General features: G+C 46.0%; 1 protein-coding gene across 1 annotated transcript in view; it reads right to left on the minus strand.

The window, feature by feature from the left end:
* Positions 1–26,159, minus strand: part of LOC138282948 (E3 ubiquitin-protein ligase TRIM39-like) — a 117,575-nt gene that overhangs the window by 52,903 nt on the left and 38,513 nt on the right. The window contains exon 2 of the mRNA XM_069221013.1: positions 18,022–18,117. Within this exon, the coding sequence (XP_069077114.1) occupies positions 18,022–18,117 (96 nt within the window). The remainder of the gene's footprint in view (positions 1–18,021; positions 18,118–26,159) is intronic.

Raw genomic sequence — 26,159 nt, forward strand, 5'->3', positions numbered from 1 at the left:
CATAGGATGGAGAAACTGTGGACAATTGACATGACCAAATGTCAGCCATCTATCTGATGCATGCTTTTCCATTTGTGGTGTCTACGTTACCCAAAACCTTGGAAGGGCACACAACGGATGTTGCTATATGTATGACTAACACATGCCCTATCGCATTTCCACATTGACTTGCATTATTGGTATGGACACATTGACTACACATACTACAAGCATATTTTCAATAATGCATCTTGTGATGCACACACACTGTGTCAACAACTACATTAGTGGCCACTGCACACACATTGAGCCATAGGCATTGAGGTATTGTACCCATGTACGTCACCTTGCTATCCTCTCCTGATGGCAAACATGGCCAAATTGTGCAAGACATATATGTAGGCCACACATCTAGTGCATCAGCCAACCGTCAAACTCCAGTTAAGGAAGTAGTGGTGCATTGTCCGCTGCAGTATGATGTCTCACATATGAACATACACCATCAATCACCAAAGTGGTTGCAAGCAGCCTATCACAGTAGTGTCCCAAATGTAACCTAACATGAAGATTGAAACATGCCACTAAACCAGTTAATGCACTAAGGGCCCGATGTATCAAAAAAACAAATTGCAATTCTTACATATGGAATTTGAAGAAATTGCTATTTAAGAAATGGTAAATAGTATGTATGAATTTTGAAATGCGGTAATAGCGATTACTTAAAATTCGCAAATGCTATTACTGAATTGCAAATAGAGAATCCAACTCCATTTGCATCTATGGGCCTGCTGCCAATGGTTTTGCATTTCCTAAATTGCGAATTCCAGTGAGGAATTAGCAATTTAGGAAAAGCAACTTCCAGGGTGCTGGGGGCCTAAGGCCCCCTCTGCTGCACCCCAAAAATAATTTTTACGGACACGTGAAGCACACACATGCTTTAGGGGCATGTGTGCGCTACATGTCAATTGTACAAACATTTTTACAAAAATATTTTTGTCATTTGCACATGGTTACCACCAAACTTTTGTTAGTGGTAATTGCATTTCCTAAATGCCCAATTCGCATTTAGGAAATGCTTGATACATGTGCTCACGAAATTGCAAATAAAGACACCTTATTTGCTCATTCATATTTGGAGAATCGCAATATGCGATAATCTAAATCGGGGTGCCAGTTTAAGGAATCGCTATTTTGGCATACATACATTCTGAAAGGCATTTTTGCATTCGCAAACTGCAGTATTTTGCGAATCGCACCATTTGCGAATGCAAAATTGCTTGATATATCTGGCCCTAAAATAGAGATTTTTTTCCTTATGCGTCATTTTTTCACGCATACAGCTTGTGTGTCATATTTTTCGACGCACAGAAGTGAAAAATATGCTGCATCCAAATAATATTAACCACAAATTAATATTATTTGGAGGCGGCATTATTTTCACTCCTGTGCGTCGAAAAATATGACGCACAAGCTGTATGCGTGAAAAAATGACACATAATGGGAAAAAACTGCGGCCATTTTATGCTGGATATGATGTAATAGGATATCCTGTTTACATAATCTGTACAGTGGATGTACTTTCACTTTCACTTTGCAGTCTGTGAATCTTCTAGACTGTGTGGCTGTGTTCAGAGTGTTGTCCAGTGATCTTGTGCTTTGGTGTCCTGTGTGCTGTCTTACTTGTTGGTTTGTGAAATAAATATTGTTGTTTTATACTGTCTGAGTGTGTTTAGTTTACATTTGTCCAGTATAGTAGTGTATTTGTTGTTTGTGGGAGTCTGTTGTGGGTAGTGCTAGTTTGGGGATAGTTGGGCTCTTTTAGTTGTTAAGTTTACTTTGTATTTTCGTACTCCTACTTTCCCCCTTTTCTCCTTTCTTCTTTTTTTTCTCACTTATTCCCCTTTTCTGTGCTGAGATGTCGGGTAGGCCACGTCTTGGCAGGATGGGTGAGGAGGAGTTGGGGGAGTTTATATGGCTGGTGTGCCATTTCCTCCCACTAATGATTGAGGCAGGGGGCAGGGTGATACAGGGGTATCACACTGAGGCCTGAAAAGTCCAGTGGGGAAAGGTGCTGTATCACTTGGTGTGCGTGTATGGGAGCCCAATGCATGAGCACCAGCTGATACACCGCTGGGCTGACCTCATCTCCAGGGAGCAAGATCTGCTGGACCACCTGGGAATCATGATTGGTGGCCCTGTTGGTGAGTACAGATCATGTAAATGTGCACAATTAAAAGCTGTGTAGTGACAGGAGATGATTGGTACAATATCTGCCAGCTAAGTTGCTGACTGTGTGTAATGCTGCGGAAACATACAGGGTAATTGATGCACTATGTGAAGGATCACAAATGCTAGCTGTCAGGCAGCTCTTGCTCTGGAAACTTACAGGATGCTTTTTGCTTAATGTAATTTAGTGCCGCCTTTGTGTCAGACAACAAAACAAAAGATGAGCCAATCATGACTCTACAGGTCACAATTGCCAGTGAAGTATAGATGTAATAACAAAATTACTACATATGTTGACGCTATAGCTAGACTGACTTTGGAAACACTACATGATGCAGAAAATGAGTGCTGCCTTCACGTCAATTGATGATAGCAATGTGGCCCAGACATATGTCTCATGTGTGTCTGGTGAGTGTGTAAGGAAAGCGTTCATGGAAGTGCTATGCTTGTTAGGGATTAATGTGCTCCTTCATATTTTTTGGATACATGTCAGCTGGACTTGAACAAATTTGGAAAAGGAGTAAGGTGCCCTCAGCTAACATCTTAGACTGGTATTTGGTGTTTGTTGTGCCACATTCCGATTAGGGATGGCAGTTCAAAGGTATGCACAAGGGTACAAATATCTATGTTTGGTGCCAATCACCATTGCTGGCCCACATCAAATAAAGAAACTGTAACAACATGAGGGCTTACAAAAGTCCCTGCCCCTCTGTACATTGTACCTATCTGTCATAAATGTGTCATGACCACATAGGCTGTTTGACAGGTAATGCAGTCCTCAAGTAACCAGCCTTTGGATGTCTCTCTTGGATGCACATGATGAGACGAATACACACCAATATTATTTCTGCTCACTAATGAAGATGCATGTTTGCCACCACATGATAGTAAGGGCCACTGCATGTGTGTAGAACTGTGTGTAACTGTTGCAGAAGACCCATGCTATGTACCTGTTGGCCGTGAGATATTCGATGCAGTATAAGCATGTCTGAAAAGCTTTCATTACTTATGTCAGCTTACACATTGTTTTTGTCTTTGAAATTGTTGGTCAGTGCACAGATTCTGAGCACATTCTTCCTTCCATGCTTTACAGGTGGACCGGCACTGTGGGAGAGGTGGCTCGATTTGAGGACCCCGACACCTACAGTAACTGTTGAAATCTCTGTTATGTTTTGTGTTTGCTGGTGATGTGTGATGGACTCCTGTGTGTTGAACACATAGCAAGGTCTGATGCGCTGGCCAATCATTTGTCTTGTTCCATGAGTGGGGTTTCAGTCTTTAAAAAAATTAGACTTGCCCAATGCTTATCCAATTGTATAATCTAGGGATTGTAGTCCATTCCTGTAGGGCCTGCAATGAGAACTGGGGTGAGTCATGTGGATTACACTTGTATCAATAGGAGTCGCACTGGGACTCGTCTCAGATTGAGTCTGCATGTCAGACTCACATTCTCCCAGATTGGTACTGCAAATTGCTTTCCAAAAGACTTCTGCTTCCCTATTCACCAATGTACTTATTAAACTGTAGGTTGAACCTTCTGGTAGCATGTACTTCCACATGTAGTACTACAAGTTTGTGGAACTAGAGTGCAATGGCCTAGGTGTGCATGCTAATCATGATCATGGGTGTTCTTGCTACTCTGTGTCTGTTGAAAGTCATGCCTCACTGGAAGTATATGATGTGGACCAAGGTCTGCATTTTCTGACATCTGTGGCGCTAGGATTCGTCAAGGTTTTGCTGACTCCTAATTGTTGATAGACCTTACCCGTGGTGTGTGTGTGTGTAGAGCCAAACATGTGTTGAGCTTTCTATACACTCCTGGGTGTGGATGTTGTTTGGAATTGTTTGTTGTTCTCCCCCCCCCCTCAAACACAGGCATGGGTTTGTGAATAGGGTACCTAGGACTGATGCTACCAGTATGTTACACATACTTGTGACTATTTGAATGTTTGGTTGGAACCTAGTATACACACTCAGGTATGGCACATGAGTACTGTACTAGCAAGTCCTATTACAACTTGCAGACCTTGTGGCTTTTGTTTTTCATCACATACACTGACATATGTAGCCCAGCATTGCCGGAGGATGTGCAGCATGACTGTTAAATGACAATTGTCAGAACTCAGATGGCAAGTTATTGCCAGTTGTTACCCATCATGTAGGTTTTGGATGTGCTATGTGTGAGATGACCTTTGTAGGCAGGCCTGCCATGTACTTTCTCAGAGACATTCAATGATCTGTATGGTGATATGAGCTGTTACAAGTACAGTAGATGTACTGTCAGATTGACCGCTTGTGCCATTTCACACAATGCAGTTCCTATGGTAAATTGTTGGCCTTTGTCTTCACAGCTGCAAACATGACACGCGTCCAAGTCCATGAGAGGCGGGCAATGAGATACCGACACGTACTGCAGGTACAGTCCGGGTTCAGGAGGATGGCCCGTACATACCAGGCGGAACGGGCCTCTGGAGCATGGTGGGCTTCACCACAGAGTGGCCCAACTTTGCCCACCACAGCCACCACCAGCACAACCACCGGTTCTCCCCAGGTGGCCCCACCCACAGCGGGGACTATTGTCCCTATGTCAGCTGCACACCCAGGCCCCAGCATTGCTACAGCTGCAGGACAGCCCACTGGCCTAGGCTCCACACGCCCACAGACCTCCTCCGCCAGTACCCAGACAGCACCAGCACCAACTGTTGACCCTGCGGCATTCCAGGAAATGAAAAGGAAGATGGACCGTGTTTTGAGGAGGGTCAGCAATCTGATCCGGGATGTCCGCTACATTAAAAGCCGGGTTAAGTCGATCAAGCGGACCCTCCGGAGGGCCAACCTCTAGAAATGTATTTGCAATGGACATGATTCCCTCCCCTCCCTCCTCTTTCCATGTTCTCATGCTTAGTGGGCTTGGGGGATTAGTGTTAGGTTAGTATAGGCTGTTAGTTTAGTTAGTGTTAGTGGGGGGTCATGAATCTTTCTACTTTTACTTATTAAGTGTGTGGGTGGGTGGGTGAGGGGCAATGTTGGGGTTCTTGTGTGGTTCATAAAAAAACAAAAAAAATAAAAAAACATAAAAATAATAAAATATAAAAAAAAAAATATATATATGATTGTTTAGGTTAGGATAGTATGTGTGTAGGTTAGTATGTGTTGTCCTCCATGTGTCCCGTCTCATAATGGGGGTTGGGGGTTGATGTTTAGAACGATTCGTTACATGTGATAAGTAAGTTTAGCCTAGGTTAGTTAGGGACAGTTGTGGGTAATGAGTAGTCAGGGTAGATTAGGGTAGGTAGGACTTTTCCCTCAGTTTCCTCTTCTGTGATGACCTTTTAATATATAGTTAACCCTTTACGGTATGTGTTAAATGCTACTTGATCATGGCATTGGCATCAGTGTACATGAATTTTGTTCTATAACATTTGTGTCCTATGCTACTAACAAATCCAAACTGAGCTGTAAAATGGAAGCTACCCCAGAGCTACCTTGCAAAGATTCCACCATTCGTTTCAACCACCAATCACAGTTAACATGGATCACAAAGTGTTTTTGTCGATGAGTATGTTTTCTACGTCACAAACAGTGCTTCCAGACCTGGTATTGGGGGAACAGTTTTAGATCTGACTGCAGTGTGATGTTCAAGGACCCCTTATAAGATGAGTTCTCGTAAGCACTCTTGTCTTCTTGTCTTCATTACTCACATAGATCATTTGTGACACTGTTCAGCATGATTACCTATTTGGATGTAAACTCAGACAGCTTAATTCATGCAGTTTTTGTAGTGTTTGCTTAGATTTGTGTGCACTGTTATATGTGTTAGTATTGCATGGTGACAACATTTAGCTGCCACTATTTGATGACTTAAATATCCCTTGAGGAAGAATTATTCTGTCCAACACAGCATGATGGTGTGTGGTTTCTCACTTCATTAGATATGTCCCTCAGGAAGGGCAGAGTATGATGCAATCCTGGCCACTGTGCAGATTTATCTGAGTACATGATATCAGGACAGTTGTATTGACAAGCTACATGATTTGACAGTAGGCACATTTCAGTTATCTACTGCACAGTTGATGTGTCACATTACCCAGAGACAGAATTGTTGTGCAAGTGCTATTTATTGAAAAGTGCTGTAGTGCAATATGTTCATTGTCCATGATTGTGAGTCCATTATAGTGATATCTTCCATTGTGATCCAACACAAGGGGTTACCAAAATGCTTTTGACATGCTGGGGTGATGTTTCAGACAATGCAGAGGGACAGGATTTGCCGATTAGTAAGAGAGAGACATTCACTGGGCATGCTGACAAGATATACAGTGGTTAGCAGAACAGTCATTTGTTAGAGTTGTTGTAAGACTGGCATTTGACAAAACGCAGGACCTTGGTAATAGTTGGCCATGTGGCAGGGACTAGTGCTTCTGGGTACTCTTCCATGTGAATGTGATCTGTTCCATGTCTTCTTCTTCTGATGTGTGTGTTGCCTCCTCTGTCCTTGTTGGTGGTGGTTGTGAAGGGGCAACACACACCTCAGTGTTAGAAGACGTGGAGTCAGACATCCTGGTCGCTGCTACCTGTGAAGGTATTAAGGGCAGTACTGCTGCATGGAGGATCTGCTGATTCTTAAGAATAGCAGCCACATCACGATGGTAGGCAGCCAGGTCGGCCCTGAGGGGTTCAATGTTGCATTCGTGCACGCGTTGACAGGATTGCTGTTGTAGGTGTTGGTCAACTGTATTACGGCTGTGCAGATTTCCTTCTGTTTTTTTTGCTGTTCCTGCACGATAGATGTTAGCGCTTGCATAGCTGCTGCCTGATCTGCAGATGTCATCATGCACGAGTGCACCCCCTCAAGGCTGGCTGCCATAGTTTGCATCCCCACCCACACCTACTTGGCCAGCTCCCACTGTACTCTGACTACAGTTCGCTCAAAGCCGGTGCCTGTGTCGTCTGAGTCCTCAGCTGTATTGGGGTGGTGGGTGGGTCCTCTGTGATGACTGCTTGTTCTGTGCTCCTCCTTGTGACTGAAGGTGGGGTGTGGGGGGTTCCAAAGACCTCTTGGATGGTCTCCTGGGTAATGTTTATAAGCTCGTCATCCATGTCATCAGGGTATTCTGGGACAGGCCTATCCGCAGGAGATCCATCTTCCTCTGCAATGAAACAGAGTACAATTAGTGGGTCTGTGTAGTGGCATTAATGATGTGACATGGCTGCATTGTGATGCTTTTCACATTGTGATCTTGTTTCGTGTTCATAGCTCCAGTCTTTCAGATGGACATTCTCCCAGACCTATGGCCCACCTGCATGTCACATGTATAGTATTAGGTTATTGGACTTTTCTGCATCATCTCCTTTACTATTGTTTTAGGCCAATTAGTGATTTGGCACCTTCTTGTCCTACTCAACCCTCCGTCTACATCCATTCTCATGATGAGGCCTGTCACTGGCAGTGGGTGTTCTGATGGCACTGGCAGCACACTTAACAATCTGTACCGGCCCCAGTCTCTGATCTTTCACTTCCACTTAAATGTAGTTGACATGTGGCATATCCTATGCATAGCATTGTTATGGCGCGATATGGATGTTGGCATTGGTAATGTGTACAGCTGATGTTGGGAATGTGTGGTACATTGGATTGCCCTGATAATCGTAGCAGTGTCCTATTTCCTGCTCTGACTGTGCAGGTGTATTTCAGTGACCAGTTACATGTGTCCTCCCCCTCAATGCTGTTGTCTGAGCAGTATGACATTTGGAATGTTACATTGTGACCCAGGAACAGGATGGACCCTGACATTTGCAGCATGGGTATGTCCTTAGTGGTTTGTAGCTCCTATTGTTGTTGACGTTGGCTGATGTTAGCAACAACTATGGGCATTGACATTTGACAGTACTGGGGCCTTTGTCTTTTTTCAGGGGATTACTGTAGCTGTCATCCCCAACCCTCTGATTTAGGTGTGTATGATCTATGGGGAAGTTACTGGCATTGGCTACTTGAGCTGCACAAAGAGCGGAGGTGGTAGTGGCAACTTTTGTGGCAGTTACATTGCAGTTGTCAGTATGGCTAGTGGTTGGTAATAGGGCCCTAGTTAATGTAGGGGGTATGGTGGCTGACGTGTGCCGGGATGTCAGTTTGATGTTGTGCCCTTCCCTCCTGGCATGGCTTTCCCTTTGCTTCATCGTTGGCATGTCAGAATGCCCCCATGGGGCTGTTGTTGAGGTAGTGTAATGGTGTGCCCCAGCTTCTGTCTGTGCAGGCCATGCCCCCATGCCATCCCCCTTTGCCCATGCCACTCCATGTATATGGTGACTTCCATGCATTATGTGGTCAGTATCCCCCCCCAGTTGTAGTTGTCATTAGTGCATGTAAATTCCCCATGCGACTTACCCTGCATGTACGTTGTCTCCTGGTAATCTGCGCTGTCCTGTCCTTGAATCCCTGTGATGATCTCCTCAGGGATGATGGCTGCGACCATCTCCTCCATGTGGTCCAGGGGCTCCTGGTGTGCTGGACTCCCACCTCCAGTCTGCAGTGCTGCCTTCCTGTTCCTGGCCATCTTTTCCTTGGTCCTGCGCTTGCAGACATGCCAGCGTTTCTTGCACTCAATGACTGTTCTGCGTACTTCTGCCACACTGTTGATCTTGTCGACAATTTGTTGCCATATAGCCTCTCTCCTACTAATAGGCAAAATTGATGTGACAAACAGTTGGTGCTGGTGTTCCGTCACCTCTTTCACCAGAATTTCCTGCTCCTCTGCACTGAAGCAACATTTTCTTTTCTTCTTACAGGTGTCCTGGTTCTTGTGTGGATCCTCCTGGCTGGTTCCTGGTCTGTTGTCATCTTCCTGGGATCCGTTTTGACTCTCCTCTGCTGATATGGTGTTTGCGGCGATTTTTGGCGCAATTGCGTCAAAAAACGCTGCATATACGATGTGTGGGGCCGTAAAGCGAGTTACGTCGCGTTTGCGTTGTTTTGCTTTGCGACTTGCCACGGCGGTGTGCATCAGAAAAAATGACTCACACCTTTGGTTCGCGCCGCCGTGCGTCAAAGTATAAATTTTACGCCCGCACGACGCACAGTAATGGCGTTAGCTCACGTTAAAAATGTTTACGCAAAAGTTATAAATATGGCCGTAAGTATCTGCCCACTGGTGGGGGGCTATGCCCTCTTGGATTTTTCCCTTTCAAGTACCCATATTTGTAACACTGGGGGAGGAACCTCCTGTCTGTGTCATAAAACCCCTTTCATTTTGGCTCATACTGGGACTGGTTACTGTTATTCCCTTGGGAATTATCTTGAGGGTCTTTAGAGTTGTTCTCCTCCCCCTTTCTTCTGGTAGGAATACTGATTACTCTTCTGATGATCCCTTCCTCAGAAACCTTTTTGGACACTCTGGTGTTGGATCCAGAGGCCCGCCTCCTTAACAAACTCATTGGGATCAGTGAGCTTACTATCAATCAGGTGCTGCTGCAGCTCTGTAAAACAGATATTTAACATGTGTACTCTCATTATCCGATTAAACAACCTTGTTCTACCCCACACCCAACTATTCAGTGCCTTGCTGGTGTAATCAGGAAAATCCACCCAAGACTGGATCTGCATCTTTTGACTACCCCTGAATCTAATGCTGTACTTATCTGGAGTGAGTCCAAATTTGGTAACAAGGATGGCTTTCATTGGAATGTACTTCATCCAGTTCCCTATCTCGAGTGGAAGTAAGGTATTCCTCCCCACTGTTGGCATGTGCATCCAAAGCGATGATCTCTTATTTTCTTCTGGGTCCCTGTGCATCTTGAGGGCCACCTGTCAGAAAGTAGCCTCTTTCTAGCATGGTTACCCCCATTTTTGGCCTGTTTGTCAGTGTGTTTGACTTTGTCACTGGGATCCTGCTAACCAGGACCCCAGGGCTTATGCTCTCTCCTCTTTAAATGTGGTTGTTGGATACTATTAACACAGTATTCCACTCATAATTGGCATACTGGTGCCCCCTTATAAGTCCCTAGTACACAGTACCTAGGTACCCAAGGAATTGGGGTTCCAGGGGATCCCTATGGGCTGAAGTATTAGGAAGCCCATAGGAAGCCCATGCAAAGGCCTCTACAAGACTGCCATTGCAGCCTGTGTGAAATAGTACATGCACCATTTCACAGCCATTTACACTGCACCAGGTCACTTATTAGTCACACATATACCAGGTCTTCAAGCCCTGAAGGCTGGGTGCAGAGTACCTGTGTGTGAGGGCACCCCTGCACTAGCAGAGGTGCCCCCACATCATCCAGGACCATTTTCCTGGACTTCATGAGTGCGGGGACGCCATTTTACGCATGCAATGGACATAGGTCAATACCTATGTCCAGCTTCACAATTGTAACTCCGAGTATGGCCATGTAAGGTGTCTAACATCTCAGAATTATACCCCAATGCTGATTCTAGCATTAGTTGTATAATTACGTGCACTCTAGGGGCTCCACAGGGGACCCCCAGTACTGCCATACCACTCTTCTGAGGTTTTCCAGGCAGCCCCAGCTGCTGCCACCTCACAGACAGGTTTCTGCCCTCCTGTTGCTCAAGCAGCTCGAGCCCAGGAAGGCAGAACAAAGCATTTCCTTTGGGAAAGGGGTGGTACACCCTCTCCCTTTGGAAATAAGTGTTACAGGCATGGGAGGGTTAGCCTCCCAGAGCCTCTGGAAATGCTTTGAAGGGCACAGATGGTGGCCTCCTTGCATAATCCAGTCTATACCAGTTCAGGGACCCCCAGTCCCTGCTCTGGCACAAAACTGGACAAAGGAAAGGGGAGTGACCACTCCCCTGTCCCTCACCACCCCAGGGGTGGTGCCCAGAGCTCCTCCAGAGTGTCCCTGGGTTTTGCCATCTGGGATTCCAAGGTGATGGAGCATTCTGGGAGCATCTGAGTGGCCAATGCCAGCAGGTGACATCAGAGACTTCCCCTAATAGGTGTTTACCTGTGTAGCTGACCAATCCCTCTTTCAGGGCTATTTAGGGTCTCTCCTCTGGGTGTTTCCTCAGATTCGAATTGCAAGACCAAAGCAGGAATCCTTTGCATCCTGTACTTCACCTTCTACAGACAAAACTGCATGTGGACCCTCCAGGAACTCTACAAACTGCAACAAAGAAGCAAAGATGACTTCTGCAACATTGTATCTTCAGCTACTGCCAGCAACTGCTACTGTTTCCAGGTCTTGCCTCCTCCAGGCACTAGAAGAATGAAGGAATCTCTCTCAAAGTGAAGGATTCACTTCCCTGTTTCTGCAGGCACCCCTCTGCAGCAACAACTGGTGGCTTGGGTCTCCTCTCCTGAAGAAGTGCATGGATCCAACAGCAAAGGTGGTGGACTGAAGTGGTCCCGACGGTCCTAAGGTCCAACTGTCCAACTTTGGTGGGGGTAAGAGCTTGCCTCCCCACCCAAGACAGTACCCCCGTGCACTGCATTTTTTGCAGTTGCCAAGGCTTGTTGGCATCCTTCCACGAAGTTCTTCGTGCACCGTGGAGCTCCAGCTCCCAGCACTCTATCCTACGATGCACAGCATCCTGAGTGGTTCTCCGGCGGCGTGGGATCCCTTTGAATAGTGCTGCGTAGGTCTCCTTTTGCACCTTCTTTGTCCCCATGCTGTGGGACTCCTGTGTGCGCTGCCCAGTCTTCTGAGGGCTCTCTGAGTTGCTGAGAGTCCCCTGTACCTCCCCCTCCTGGGTAGAGGCCACAAGGTCCCTCCTGGTCCCGAGCAGCACCATTTTCCGCTAACAGCGTGCTTTGCATGTGCCAAGGCTTGTTGACAGAATCAAGTGACACAAACTAGACTGCAATCATCCATCGGGCGTGGGACATCATTCGCACCAACCAGGAACCCGCATCCATCTTCTTGGGTGCAGTACTGACTGTTCTTCTTCACCAGTGGTTCTTCTTTTGCACCTTCATCTGGGTTAGCAGGGGCTCCTGTTCTCCATGGACCCTTCAGTGCTTCTTGGACTTGGTCCCCTTCTTCCACAGGTCTTCAGGTCCAGGAATCCATTGTTGGTGTCTTGCAGTCTCGTCTTGTTCTTGCATTATCTTCTATCACGTGTTCTTGTGTGTTCTAGGAAACATGATTAAGTATTGCTTCCCTGGGCTCTGGGGTGGGTTCTATTACTTACTTTTGGTGTTTTCTTACACTCCCAGCGTCCCTCTACACACTACACTTGCCTAGGTGGGAAACCGACTTTCACATTCCACTATTTTAGTATATGGTTTTTTATACGGCCATTTTTACCTATTGTGATTTTCTCTATTCACACTGTTCTCTAACTATTTTTACAGTTTTTACTGCATTCTAGTGTATATTCTGTGTATATTAGTTACCTCCTAAGGGAGTATAGTATCTAAGGTATTTTCTGGCATTTGTGTTACCAAAATGAAGTACCTTTATTTTTGTAACACTGAGTATTTTCTTTCATGTGTGTGAGTACTGTGTAGCTACAGTGGTATTGCATAATCTTTGCATGACTCCTAGTTAGGCCTTGGCTGCTCGCCCACACTACCCCTAGAGAGCCTGGCTTCTAGACACTTTCTACATTTCACTAATAAGGCATAACTGGACCTGGTATAATGTGTAAGTACCTTTGGTACCCACTGCAAACCAGGCCAGCCTCCTACACCACCTCATAGGCTGAAAACGTATCCCCCAGTACATAGCTGGGAACCAGATCGTTAGATATGTGAACTTTTCAGTCCCCCTTAGACACTATGGGTATGTTGTCACCATTGTTACTGGGCTCCACTTCTTTGGTTCTCATGTCCAGCTCTTTGAGACTTAGGGCCAGATTTACAAAGCGTTTTGCATGGTGCAAACTGCGAAATTCGCAGTTTGCACTATGCAAAACACGCATCGCGATGCACATTCCCATTTTGCGAGTCGGTACGGGAATGCGACTTGCAAATAGGAAGGGGTGTTCCCTTCCTATTTGCGATTCGCACTGCGATGCAGAATTGCTTTGTGACCGCGAACGTGGTCGCAAAGCAATTCGCAGTTAGCACCCATGTCAAGTGGGTGCTAACTCATTCGCAAAAGGGGAGGGGTACAAGGGACCCCTTCCCCTTTGTGAATGTCGCCATAAATATTTTTTCAGAGCAGGCAGTGGTCCAATGGACCACTGCCTACTCTGAATAAACGAAACCAAATGGTTTCATTTTTTCTTCCGTATTGCAACTCGTTTTCCCTTAAGGAAAACGGGCTGCAACACAAAAAAAATAAACTGCTTTATTAAAAAAGCAGTCACAGGCCTGGAGGTCTGCTGTCTCCAGCAGGCCACCATCCCTGTCAGTGCAAGGAATCACAAGGGGGTTGCAAATTGCGACCCACCTCATTAATATTAATGAGGTGTGTCTTTGCGACCCCCTTGCGATTCGCAGAAGGTGTCCTTGACACCATTCTGCATATGATTTTGCGACTTGCAAATTGTGAGTTGCACCGACTCGCAATTTCCGAGTCGCAAAATCATATCTTACTACATCTGGCCCTTAGCTCATGAGCCATTCTCCTTTCCTCCATGGCCAATTTATTTTCCTCCATCTTAAGCTTGCCCATCTGCAGTTTAAACTCCCTTTCAGCCTTCTTGTCCGTCAGCTCCTCTGGGGACAGACCTTGGAAGACATACTGCTTTTCGCTCTGGGAGGAATCTTCAGTTCTGGAAGCAAGACAACCCCTCCCTGTGAGCCACATCTCAGGACGTGCATCCAGGTCCTCTCCTTGACCCTCCATATCATCTTCCTCATCATCTGTCGCTGCTGGCCACTGGCGAGCCTCCAACCATGCCCTCGGAGCTTTCTGAAGTTCCAACAATTTAGTGCCTTCTTTGGTTGGATGTCCCTTTGCCTTACAGATTTCCTTCAAGTCAGACACCATGTAGGTCTCCAGGTTGATGAGCTTGAATTCCATTTCCGTAGGTATGGTTGCATACAGTCAGGGAGAGTGGGAGTGACTTTTAGAAAAAGCAAAAAGGGCCAATCAATGAGAATTTTTTTTAACTCTAATGGATATCAAGTTATTTTTCTGGAATTTTTAGTATAACACAAAATTACTGCATGGTACTGCACAAACATAAGTCCTAATCTCACCACTGAACACTAGTGTAGGAAATTGGGTTACTGGTTGAGGGGGGTTGAAATCTTACTCAGGCAGCAACCACAATTCACATCAGGGTAAAACACAAGCAAACCCCAGATTAACCTTCGCTCAACCATCTGGTAGCCTAACAAAAACCAGTCAGGCAATTCGTAAAGTATTTATCCAGCATTTCAAACAGTCATAAAGTGAAAACACAATACAAGAACAATCCCACTCCAATTTATAAAAAATTAAGACTAAAATTTATAAAATTACTTGAGATGAAAATGACAGAATCTATGTAGTAGAACCAGGGATATGCAATTTAAAAAATGTAGGTGAAAGCAGTGCTTAGAAGAACAAAGCGCCAACTATGGTTATCTGGTCATGTCGGATCGGGACAGTGTCACAAGTTCAGGCTGACGGTGATGGAGTGCAGGCAGAGACAGTGACCAAGTTAGTCCTGCTGACCAAAATACCTTGTATCCTGATTTCAGAGCGTTGCGAGATCCTGCTTTGAGGATGCATTGTGCAGCAGTGATTCAGAGAGGCTGCGGGTTGTGATGCCGGGTCCTGCTTCAGAGATGCAGGGGGGTTCTAATAAGGCTGTTAACAGAGCTTTGCGATGCAAAGTCCTGCATCAGGGATGCATCACACAGCAGCAGTTCTGAACAGCTGAGATGCAAGATCCTGCTTATATGTGGGTGGCACAATGGGTGCTGAAGGTCCACTAATGGCATTTAGTTTATGTGCCCTGGGTACATGTAGTACGAATTTACTAGGGACTTACAAGTAAATTAAATGTTCCAATTGGGTGTAAGCCAATTTCACCATGTTTAAAGGAGAAAGCTCTTTAGCACTGGTCAACAGTGGCAAACTATGGAGAGTCCCAAGGCCAACATAAATGACATCAGCAAAAATGGAGACGTAAGGCAAAAAGTTTGGGGAAGACCACCCTACGGCTGGCATGTCTAACAGCATCCTAGAGTAAAGTGTAGTGTGAGCTCTACACAGGTGTGAAGTGTAGTATAAATTTTCAAATACAGATTATCAGTTGTGACTGGTGTCTAAGACAAAACAGTCCATTCACCAGACTCACGAAGGCTTAGAAGAAGTGATGGGTCAAATTACTTCACAAGGGATAATTAGGTAACTAATGTCCTGTGACATTTAAGGTGGCCAGAACGCATTTGGTGAGCTGTAAGATGGTGGAAAAACCCTGAGCCAGTGGTACTGGTGCAGGGAGCCATTATCAGGCATGCAGCATTTTGCAGGGATGACAAAGCCCTCAGCTGTCCAGTGACGTAAGGCGGAATAGCACCTAGCATGTTAAAAAGCACTATAGAATGAAAGGTACAGAATAGGGCAACTCTGCATGATATATATGGCAGACATATTCTGATATGAAATGTGTGTTCAGAAGAATTCTACGACTCATGTCTCTGATGATACCTCTAATGAACACCTGAATGCCATCACCTGTCACAGCCAGGATCCGGTCTGGATGCAGCTGATGGTCGTGTGCCAGTCGTGATAAATGTTCACTATTATTGATGGTGCTTCCACCTTACAGACCAGATCTTTCTCCCGGCCCAAGGCCTCACCGACTGCACCAGCTCTAATGACACCTTCATGCTTCCTTGATTATTTCAGGTACAACTTGCACTAATGAAATCTAAGTGATAAAGGGGATCTGGTCACGATTGTATTAATGTGACATCATTTAAACAAACCTTTGTAATAAAACAATTGGCTATTTCCACAATAATAGAGACCTTTGCAGTGAGTCGGAGCTTGAAACTAAACTAGATCATATTAAGTCAACTTTAAAATATCTTCACCGACTCCCACTTCCACCCAGGACTTGGCCAAGGGTCGAAGATGTCATCTACATCCCTTTCAGGCTCCTGGAGTTCATCCAGGTGTGAAATGAGATCAGCCTCTGGAGGGATCCTGGCTAAAGGGGTGAATCAAAGGGGTACCCTAAGGTGGTGGGAAGGACTGAAACCTGGAGTCCAGGTGGAGGTCGCGACAGAGCACCCACTGCTTCCCAAGACCTGACACTGGTCCAGGAAACAATCACAGTGGCTCTCAGTTAGTCCAACAGTTCTTCTAGACCCATCAATAACTTTCATTTTTTCCTGGTTAGCATTGGTGTGAGCTATACATCTGTTTCACAAGGAGCTAAACTCCACATCCCACAAAGAACACTAAAGCCCATATTTATACTTTTTGACGCACAACTGCGTTGGCGCAGTAGTGCGTCAAAATTTTTACCGCCGGCTAACGCCATTCCAACGCACCATGCGGGCGCCTTATTTATGGAATGACGTTAGCCGGCGCTGCGGACTGGTGTGCGTAAAAAAAAAATTCTCACACCAGGCAGCGCCGGCGTATGGGAAAATGGAGGTTGGGCGTCACAAAATGGGGCAAGTCAGGTCTGAGGCAAAATTCAGGCCTCAAACCGGATTTGCGCCATTTTTTTTTACGCCCAACCTCCATTGACATGACTCCTGTCTTAGCAAAGACAGGAGTCATGCCCCCTTGCCCAATGTCCATGCCCAGGGGACTTATGTCATGGTCATTGGGCATAGTGGCATGTAGGGGGGCCCAAATCAGGCCCCCCTATGCCACAAAAAAAAATACTTAACCCAACTTACCTTTTCTTCCCTGGGATGGGTCCCTCCATCCTTGGGTGTCCTCCTGGGGTGGGCAAGGGTGGCAGGGGGTGTCCCTGGGGGCATGGGAGGGCACCTCTGGGCTCCTTCTGAGCCCACAGGTCCCTTAACGCCTGCCCTGACCCAGGCGTTAAAAAACGGTGCCCATCAGGCTGTGCGTCATTTTTTGGAAGGGAACGCCTACCTTGCATATAATTAACGCAAGGCTGGTTCCCCCTTCCAAAAAATGACGCACAAGGTGGAATTTTGACGCCCGCGGCGTCGGACGTCAAAGTATAAATATGGGGCAGGGTTTGCGGCGATTGTGCGTCATAAATAATGACGCACATTCGGCGCAAACAGAGTATAAATATGCCCCTAAATTGTCTGCAACATCAGAAGGCTTCGGGTCATAATCTTGACCCTAAAAGGTGAACAAACACAAATCTCGACAACAAGACTCCATTCACCTAATACCGACACACCAAAATGTTGAACTTATTTAATTTACTTTTTTAACTTTATTCCTAGCATATTGTAGGGCCAATTCCATTATTATTCTAAATAAATGCACGTCGACAACATGGTAGCTCAATTCTGGGATCAAAGTTTGTGCTTCCTGATGTTTCAGGTTCATGCAAAAATGCATGGACATAGTCATACACAGCTGCACATATGCATGTACAAACTCGCAGACGAACACATGCATATGTATGCATGCACATACTCACAACACACACCAACAGACACATGCAAAAACATGCACAAAGACACGTACATACACACACTCAGAGCCAGATGGGGACGATCCGCACATACATACTCTGAAATAGACTACGAAAGTTTGTGATTGCTACATTAAGACCCTTGAAAAGATCTGGGTCATTCAGCCCCCCCCGACAGGGACTGTGCACCCAGTATCTTTACCTGAAGGAGGCAAGTCACAGGCTGGAGGGTGAACCACTGGCCCCTCTGCATCTCTCACGTAGACAGGCACATGCACAGAGCTGCACATGCACAATGGTATTTGTTTAACCTCACAGAGCTCGTGACTGCCACTCACCCTCATGGTGTTATACGGTTCCACTTCCTTGAGCTGAGCCTCCAAAAGGTATCTCATCTCTCTCCTCAGAGCATCCAGCCAGTACTGGAGCTTCACCTGCAGAGAGTAAAGTACACAGGTGACAAACTAGATCTGTAAAGTGACGTTTTTCATAGAGAATAATCACCACCTCAACATCCAGGCATATGCAGATTGTATGTAACAACCACACATGTTTACATTTAAAGTACCAGTCACACATATCCTGATTACACGTTTTAGCCACATATATCCAGATTACAGGATGAGCCACACATCAGAAATATTAGTATCAGGAACACGTACACAGATTGTAAGTACCAGGCCCCATGTTTTTATATCATGTGTACGAGCCACACATGTACATATTGTAAGATTCAATTTGTGTACCAGCCACACATGTACAGATTGTAAGTATCAGGTCACATGTTTCTCGATTATGTCAACTAGCCACATATGTACAGATTGTAAGTACCAAGCCATATGTTTCTGGCTCAGGTGTATCAGCCGCATATATCCAGATTACGGTTTCCAGTGCGCTCACATCCATATTCAAAAAACAGAACAGTCATATCCTGAATATGCCACAAGCTACCTCCCTGAGACTCATCAGCCCTCTCTTTGCATCCCTTTTTGTGCCTGCAACAACTCAGAACCTTTGTCATCCCAATTTAATTTAAATGGCATAATTTCCTCTGTAGGACAGCCCCATCTGCTGCTCAACCTTATACACGGGCACAGGCAGCCTGGCAGCAGGGATCAGTCTTGAAAAGGGTCTGTGATAGGCAGGCTGCAGTCCTTGCAGGGATTGCGAGAGTGAGCAGGCACTAGCTCCATACATTGTCCAAATGGCCCAGGAAGGCAGAACAAAGGATTTCCTCTGAGAGAGGGTGTTAAAGCCTCTCCCTTTTGGAAATAGGTGTGAAGGGCTGGAGAGGAGTAGCCTCCCCCAGCCTCTGGAAATGCTTTGATGGGCACAGATGGTGCCCATCTCTGCATCAGCCAGTCTACACTGGTTCAGGGATCCCCAAGCCCTGCTCTGGCACACAACTGGACAAAGGAAAGGGGAGTGACCATTCCCCTGACCGGTACCTCCCAGGGGAGGTGCCCAGAGCTCCTCCAGTGTGTCCCAGACCTCTGCCATCTTGGATTCAGAGGTGTTGGGGGCACACTGGACTGCTCTGAGTGGCCAGTGCCAGCAGGTGACGTCAGAGACCCCTCCTGATAGGTTCTTACCTCTCTTGGTAGCCAAACCTCCTTCCTTGGTAGGCAAACCTCCTTTTCTGGCTGTTTAGGGTCTCTCCTCTGGGCTATTCCTCAGATAACGAATGCAAGAGCTCACCAGAGTTCCTCTGCACTTCCCTCTTTGACTTCTGCCAAGGATTGACCGCTGACTGCTCCAGGACGCCTGCAAAACCGCAACAGAGTAGCAAGAAGACTACCAGCAACATTGTAGCGCCTCATCCTGCCGGTTTTCTCGACTGCTTCCTGGTGGTGCATGCTCTGAGGGCTGTCTGCCTTCACCCTGCACTGGAAGCCAAGAAGAAATCTCCTGCGGGTCGACAGAATCCTCACCCTGCTAACTCAGGCACCAAAACACTGCATCACCGGTCCTCTGGGTACCCTCTCAGCCTGACGAGCGTGGTCCCGGGAACACAGGAGCTGGGTCCAAGTGTCTCCCACAGTCCAGTGGCCCTTCTGTCCAAATTTGGTGGCGGTACGTCTTTGCCTCCCCACGCCAGACAGCAAACCTGTGTACTGCGTGATTTGCAGCTGCTCCGGCTTCTGTGCACTTCTCTAAGGATTCCTTTGTGCCCAGCCTAGCCTGGGTCCCCAGCACTCCGTCCTGCAGTGCTCAACCCTCTGAGATGGACTCCGACATCGTGGGATCCTCCTTTTGTGACTCTGAGGTCACAGAAATTCCAAGTGCCTGCTCCGGTACTTCTGCGGGTGCTGCCTGCTTCTGCTGGGGCTCTCCAAGTTGCTGGGCTCCCCCTCTGTTTCCTCCTTCAAGGGGCTACATCCTGGTCCTTCCTGGTCCCCAGCAGCACCCAAAAACCTCTTGCGGTATTTCTGCGTGGAAACACTTCTGCAACATCCAGCACGCCTTAGAACATCTTCCATCCAAAGGAGAAGTTCCTAGCCCTTTTCGTTGTTGCAGAATCTTCGGCTTCTTCCACCCAGAGGCAGCCCTTTTGCACCTTCATCTGGGGTTTCCTGGGCTCCTGCCCCCCGGACACTATCGCAACTCTTTGACTTGGTCCCCTTCCTTTTCAGGTCCTCAGGTCCAGGAATCCGTCTTCAGTGTTTTGCTGGTGCTTCTGGGTCTTGCAGAATCCCCCTATCACGACTATTGTGTCTTTCTGGTGTAGTAGGGTAACTTTACTCCTACTTTCCAGGGTCTTGGGGTGGGGTATTTCGGACACCCTTACTGTTTTCTCACAGTCCCAGCGACCCTCTAAAATCTCCCATAGATCTGGGGTCCATTTGTGATTCACATTCCACTTTTGGAGTATATGGTTTATGTTGCCCCTAGAACCACATACAAGGTACCCACTATAAGCCAGGCCAGCCTCCTACACCTGCATACACCATAACACTCACAGACGCATTTACATACGCACACACACATTCATAAACACAGGCAGACACCACACATAACACCCCCCCACCCTCCCACCCCCCTCTCCTGTCAGACACATGACTTACCTTTTCCGGTTAGGAGGTCGTCCGGCAGGGAACAGGAAGGGGAGCTGCTACCTCTGGCAGCGCTCCGTCAGCAGGACACCGCCAAGCCGTATTATTGGTCTTAATACAGCTGGTGGTGTCCTTCTGGTGGGGTGGTGCAGGCGGTAGCACTGCCCAGGCGCCTCTGACCGCCAGCATGGATACTGTCAGATTTCCACCCACAGAGTGGTAGAAATCTGGCAGTACCCATTATATGGTGGTCTTCTGGCACCCATGGCTTCAGCGGCCTTAAAAGACCGCCAAAGTCATAATGAGGAAGTATCCTACCTGGCTCCGTTTAACCACCTCATAGCAGAAACCTCATGGCCAGAGGAAAAAAAACCTGCCCTTTTTTATCAAGGACTAAAAGACTTGAAAGACATTTTTGCACAAATCGATCTGCAACCAACATCTTGCACTGATCTTATAAATCTAACTTTGAGATTAGACCATCGTCTCTCTGAAAGAAAAGGGGACAAGCAAAAATTGAACAAAAATGACCTGGCGATTTGAAAGAACCAAGACACAAGCCCCTTTCAACGACAATAGTACTGAACCCATGGAAATAGGGACTATTCAACAACCTCTACCCAAGGAGGAGAAGGAACAACATTGAAAGAATGGACAATGCTCATTGAGGCCGGAAGGGACATTTTGTCAAAGACTGTCCGATGAAACCAACAACTAAGGGCCACATGCAAGTAGCTTTTTGCACCTCGCAAACAGCAAATTTGGCTGTTTGCGACGTGCAAAAAGCACATTGCAATGCACAAACCCAGTTTTGCGATTCATTAACCTGGTTACCAAATCGCAAAACGGGTTTGCGACTCGCAATTAGGAAAGGGTGTTCCCTTCCTAATTGCGACTTGCAGTGCAATGTAGGATTGTTTTGTGACCGCAGTGGCAAAACAATCGCAGTTTGCACCCATTTCAAATGGGTGCTAACCCATTTGCAAAAGGGAAGGAGACCCCATGGGACCCCTTCCCCGTTGTGAATGTCACACTGACTGCTCTGTTAAAATGAAACGAAAACGTTTAATTTTTTGTTTTTGTAATGCATCTTGTTTTCCTTTAAGGAAAGTGGGCTGCATTACAAAAAAAAAAAATGCTTTATTGAGAAGCAGTCACAGACATGGTGGTCTGCTGTCTCCAGCAGGCCACCATTCCAGTGAGGGCAGCCATTCCCAAGGGGGTCACAAATTGCGACCTACCTCATGAATATTCATGAGGTGGGCATTTGCGACCCCCTTGCGAATCGCAAATGGTCTCAAGGACACTATCCTACATTCTGATTTGCGATTCGCAAAATGCAAATCGCAAATCTGAGCCTACGTACATGTGGCCTTTAATCTCTTCCTGTAAAAAAGAATATAGCAAATCTGGATAATGGAGCGGCAAACTAATTACCCCAAGTGGTAAAAAGGGTTACACTTGGGTGTTATGACTACCCCTTCACAAAACCAAATTCAAGTCAACCCGCCCTGAAAAGCGTACTTATGTATAGGCATTGATTTGTATATTCAAGGAAACGTTCACAGACTCAGTGCATTGGTCGATTCAGGGGCAATAGGGAATTTTATTGATGCACACACAATCCTCAGATTAGATATACAGAGTGTCAGAAAGAAGACCCCTGAAGTAGTGCAAGCAGTAGATAGGAAAATTATTTTGGGGTCCCATTACTTCGCATACAATAGTCATGAAATAGAATGTTCAGACCAGGAGACTGGTAAAAAACATGTTGCGGAAATCATGTTAGATATAATACAAGCTCCTCAATATGGCATAATTTTGCGAATGCCTTGGCTACATCAGCATAACCCCTTTATAGACTGGACGGAAAGAACAATTCAGTTTCAATCACAGTTCTGAAAAAAAACTTTTCATTTCCACAAGACAGACTTCTGTGAGTCCCCTATGACCTTGCAGATTGCCACAGCTGCAGAAGAAAATTTTGTTTTACCACTTCAATACAACCAATTTCAAGGCGTATTTGATGAGAAAGAAGATTGTGTTACCCCCTCATAGACCTTATCACTGCCAAATTGACTACATACCAGGTGCTGTTGTTCCAAGCTGTCATATTTATGCGCTATCTGATCAAGAAACTCATCAACTGAGAGAATATCTTGATAAATACTTGGCTAATTGGTTTATCTGCCCTCCAAATCCCTGTCTGCCTCACCACTTTTCTTTGTACCAAGAGCGAATGGTGATCTGAGGGCTTGTATTGATTACAGGGCATTAAATAAAGTCACCATAAAGAACAAATACCCATTACCCCTAATCCCAGTTCTTTTAGATCAGGTAAAATCTGAAGTAATTTACACAAAGATAGATTAGCAAGGAGGCTACCATTTCGTCAGAATGCGAGCTGGCGAGGAGTGGAAAACTGCTTTTAAAACCCGATATGGTCTATTAAAATACTTGGTCATGCCATTCGGGCTTTGCAGTGCGCCAGCAGCATTCCAATTCTTCCTTAACCATGTCCTTTGTGAGTACTTAGATGAATTTGTGATTGTATATATCAATGACATATTAATCTATTCTAATTCTAAGAAAGAACATGAGCAACACGTTCACAAGATCTTAAAGGTTCTTTGACAACATCAGCTGTGTTGTAAATTGAGCAAGTGTGAGTTACATATAACTACGGTAGATTTTTTGGGAGTTATGTTAAAGCCTTCTGGAATGCACATGGCAGACAGAAAGATAAAAGCAATCGCAGATTGACCTACTCCCAAAACAGTAGGAGACATACAATGTTTTCTTGACTTTGCAAATTTCTATCGTTGTTTTATCAGTCAGTTTTCATGCCTCCAAGAACATCCCAAAAGAACGATACTCCAAGGTTTACCTTTGCATGATTCTCATCTCTTTGTGCCAAAAGATGACTTAAGACACATGGTATTTCACTAGTCTCACACAACTCCTATAGCTCATCACCCAGGCTTTCCAAAGACCTTAGAATTGGTTCAAAGATACTTTTGGTGGCCAACACTGAACTAAGATATTAAAACTATGGTAACAGAATGTGATACCTGTGCAAGGAACAAGATGGATCATTCCAAGCTGAGAGGCCTGCTACCTCTACTCCCCACCCCACAAGGACCTTTGGTACACATGTCCCAAGATTTTACTATTGGACTCCCAAAAGTGCAGCGATGCACATCGATTCTTGTAATTATTGACAGTTGTTAGAAATGGGGTCTTTGGTTGGCAGTCAGGTTACCCCCGGTTGAAGCAAGGCTCCTCACTCTAGTTAGCGTAAGTCATACACAATCCAAATTATCCTCTTTTAGCTTGGCACTGAGCAGTCAGGCTTACCTCAGAAGACAATGTGCAAAGTATTTATGAAATAAATCATGCAATAACACCACAAAAATACACCACAGAGTGTTTAGAAAAATATATAATATTTATCTGGTTAGATGCAGGTCAAGTACACGTTGAAATATCACTTTAGAGAATGATAAAAAGAGTCTTTAGTCTTTAAAAAGCAACAAGTGTCTCTTGCAAGCACAAAGTACCTGGTTTGTGTTCCAATTCTCTGCAAGGGACCGCAGAGGAGGAGATGCATGGAAAATGGGGAAGTGTGCGTTGGTTTCTCCGGGCGCACACAGACGATGCGTTGATAATTTTCCATGCAGGGAAGGCTTTGCGTTGATTTCCGGCACGCTGTCTTGTATCCTCTTCAGGTTGCGGGGTATTCGGACACCCGGGGGATGATGCGTAGAAATCTTGGCCGTGCAGATGAAGTCAACAAGAGCTACGTCGATCCAGAGGGCGATGCATGGAAATTTCTGGCACAGGGCAGGCACTGCATTGATTCTTCTCGCAGGAAGTCGGGCTGCGTTGTACCGGCTCCGCTATTTGTCGATCCAGTGGTCTGTGCGTCAAAGTTCCTGTTGCAACGCTGGCGTTCCAGTTCGGTGTGGAGTGATTTTCTCACCGCGATGCAGGCTGTGCGTTGTTTCTGGCAGGCTGTGCGTCGAATTTTCACTGCACAAGGAGTTCTTTGCAGGAGGAAGTCTTTTTGGCACTGAGACTTCAAGGAACAGGAGGAAAGCTCTATCCATGCCCTTGGAGAGCACTTCTCAGCAAAGCCAGAGGGCAGCAAGGCAGCAGGGCAGGAGTCCTTTGCAGAAAAGCAGTCAGGTGAGTCCTTTGGGCAGCCAGGCAGTTCCTCTTGGCAGGTTGCAGGTTCTGGTTCAGAGTTTCTTCACCAGTGGTTTCTTGTCCAGAAGTGTCCGAGTTGGTAGGGTCAAAGGCCCTGTTTAAATACCCAAATGTGCCTTTGAAGTGGGGGAGACTTCAAAGAGTGGCTTAGAAGTGCGCCAGGTCCCCTTTCAGTTCCATCCTGTCTTCCAGGGTCCCAGTTGGGGGTTTGGCAGTCCATTGTGTGAGGCCGGCCACTGTCCTTTCAAATGTAAGTGTCAGGCCCTCTACCCTCCTAGCCCATGAAGACCCATTCAGTATGCAGATGTGTGCAGGTGTGACTGAGCATCCTGTGTTTGTGGTTGTCTGAGTGGAATGTACAAGGGAGCTGTCAAAATAACCTACTGAGATGTGGATTATAAGGCACAGAAGGATTTAAGTGCAGGGAAATGCTCACTTTTCTAAAAGTGGCATTTCTAAAATAGTAATATTAAATCCAACTTCACCAGTCAGCAGGATTTTGTATTACCATTCTGGCCATACTAAATATGACCTTGTTACTCCTTTCAGATCGAAATCGACCACTCAAACAGTATATGAGAGTAGCCCTAATGGTAGCTTATGAAAGGAGCAGGCCACACAGCAGTGTAAAATGAATTTAGGAGTTCTGCACTACCAGGACATATAAACTACACAGGTATATGTCCTGCCGTTTATCTACATAGCACCCTGCCCTATGGGCTACCTAGGGCCTACCTTAGGGTGACTTATATGTGGGAAAAGTGGAGTTTAAGGCTTGGCAAGTACTTTTAAATGCCAAGTCGAATTGGCAGTGAAACTGAACACACAGGCCTTGCAATGGCAGGCCAGAGGCATGGTTAAGAGGCTACTTATGTGGGAGGCACAATCAGTGCTGCAGGCCCACTAGTAGCATTTAATCTTCAAGCCCTGGGCACATGTAGTGCACTTTACTGGGGCCTTACAAGTAGATTAAATAAGCCAGTTGTGTATGAACCAATGTCACCACGGTTTAAGGGAGAGAACATATGTACTTTAGCACTGGTTAGCAGTGGTAAAGTGTGCAGAGTCCTAAAACCAGCAAAAACTGTGTCCAAAAAGTGGAGGAAGGCAGGCAAAAATGTAGGGGTGACCACCCTAAGGCTGTCAGGTATAACAACAGTCTTACCAAATATGCACATTTCATAGCATGTACCACAATACCAAAGTCAAAACAA

Source organism: Pleurodeles waltl, chromosome 2_2, assembly GCF_031143425.1.
Source record: "Pleurodeles waltl isolate 20211129_DDA chromosome 2_2, aPleWal1.hap1.20221129, whole genome shotgun sequence".
Taxonomy (NCBI): Eukaryota; Metazoa; Chordata; class Amphibia; order Caudata; family Salamandridae; genus Pleurodeles; species Pleurodeles waltl.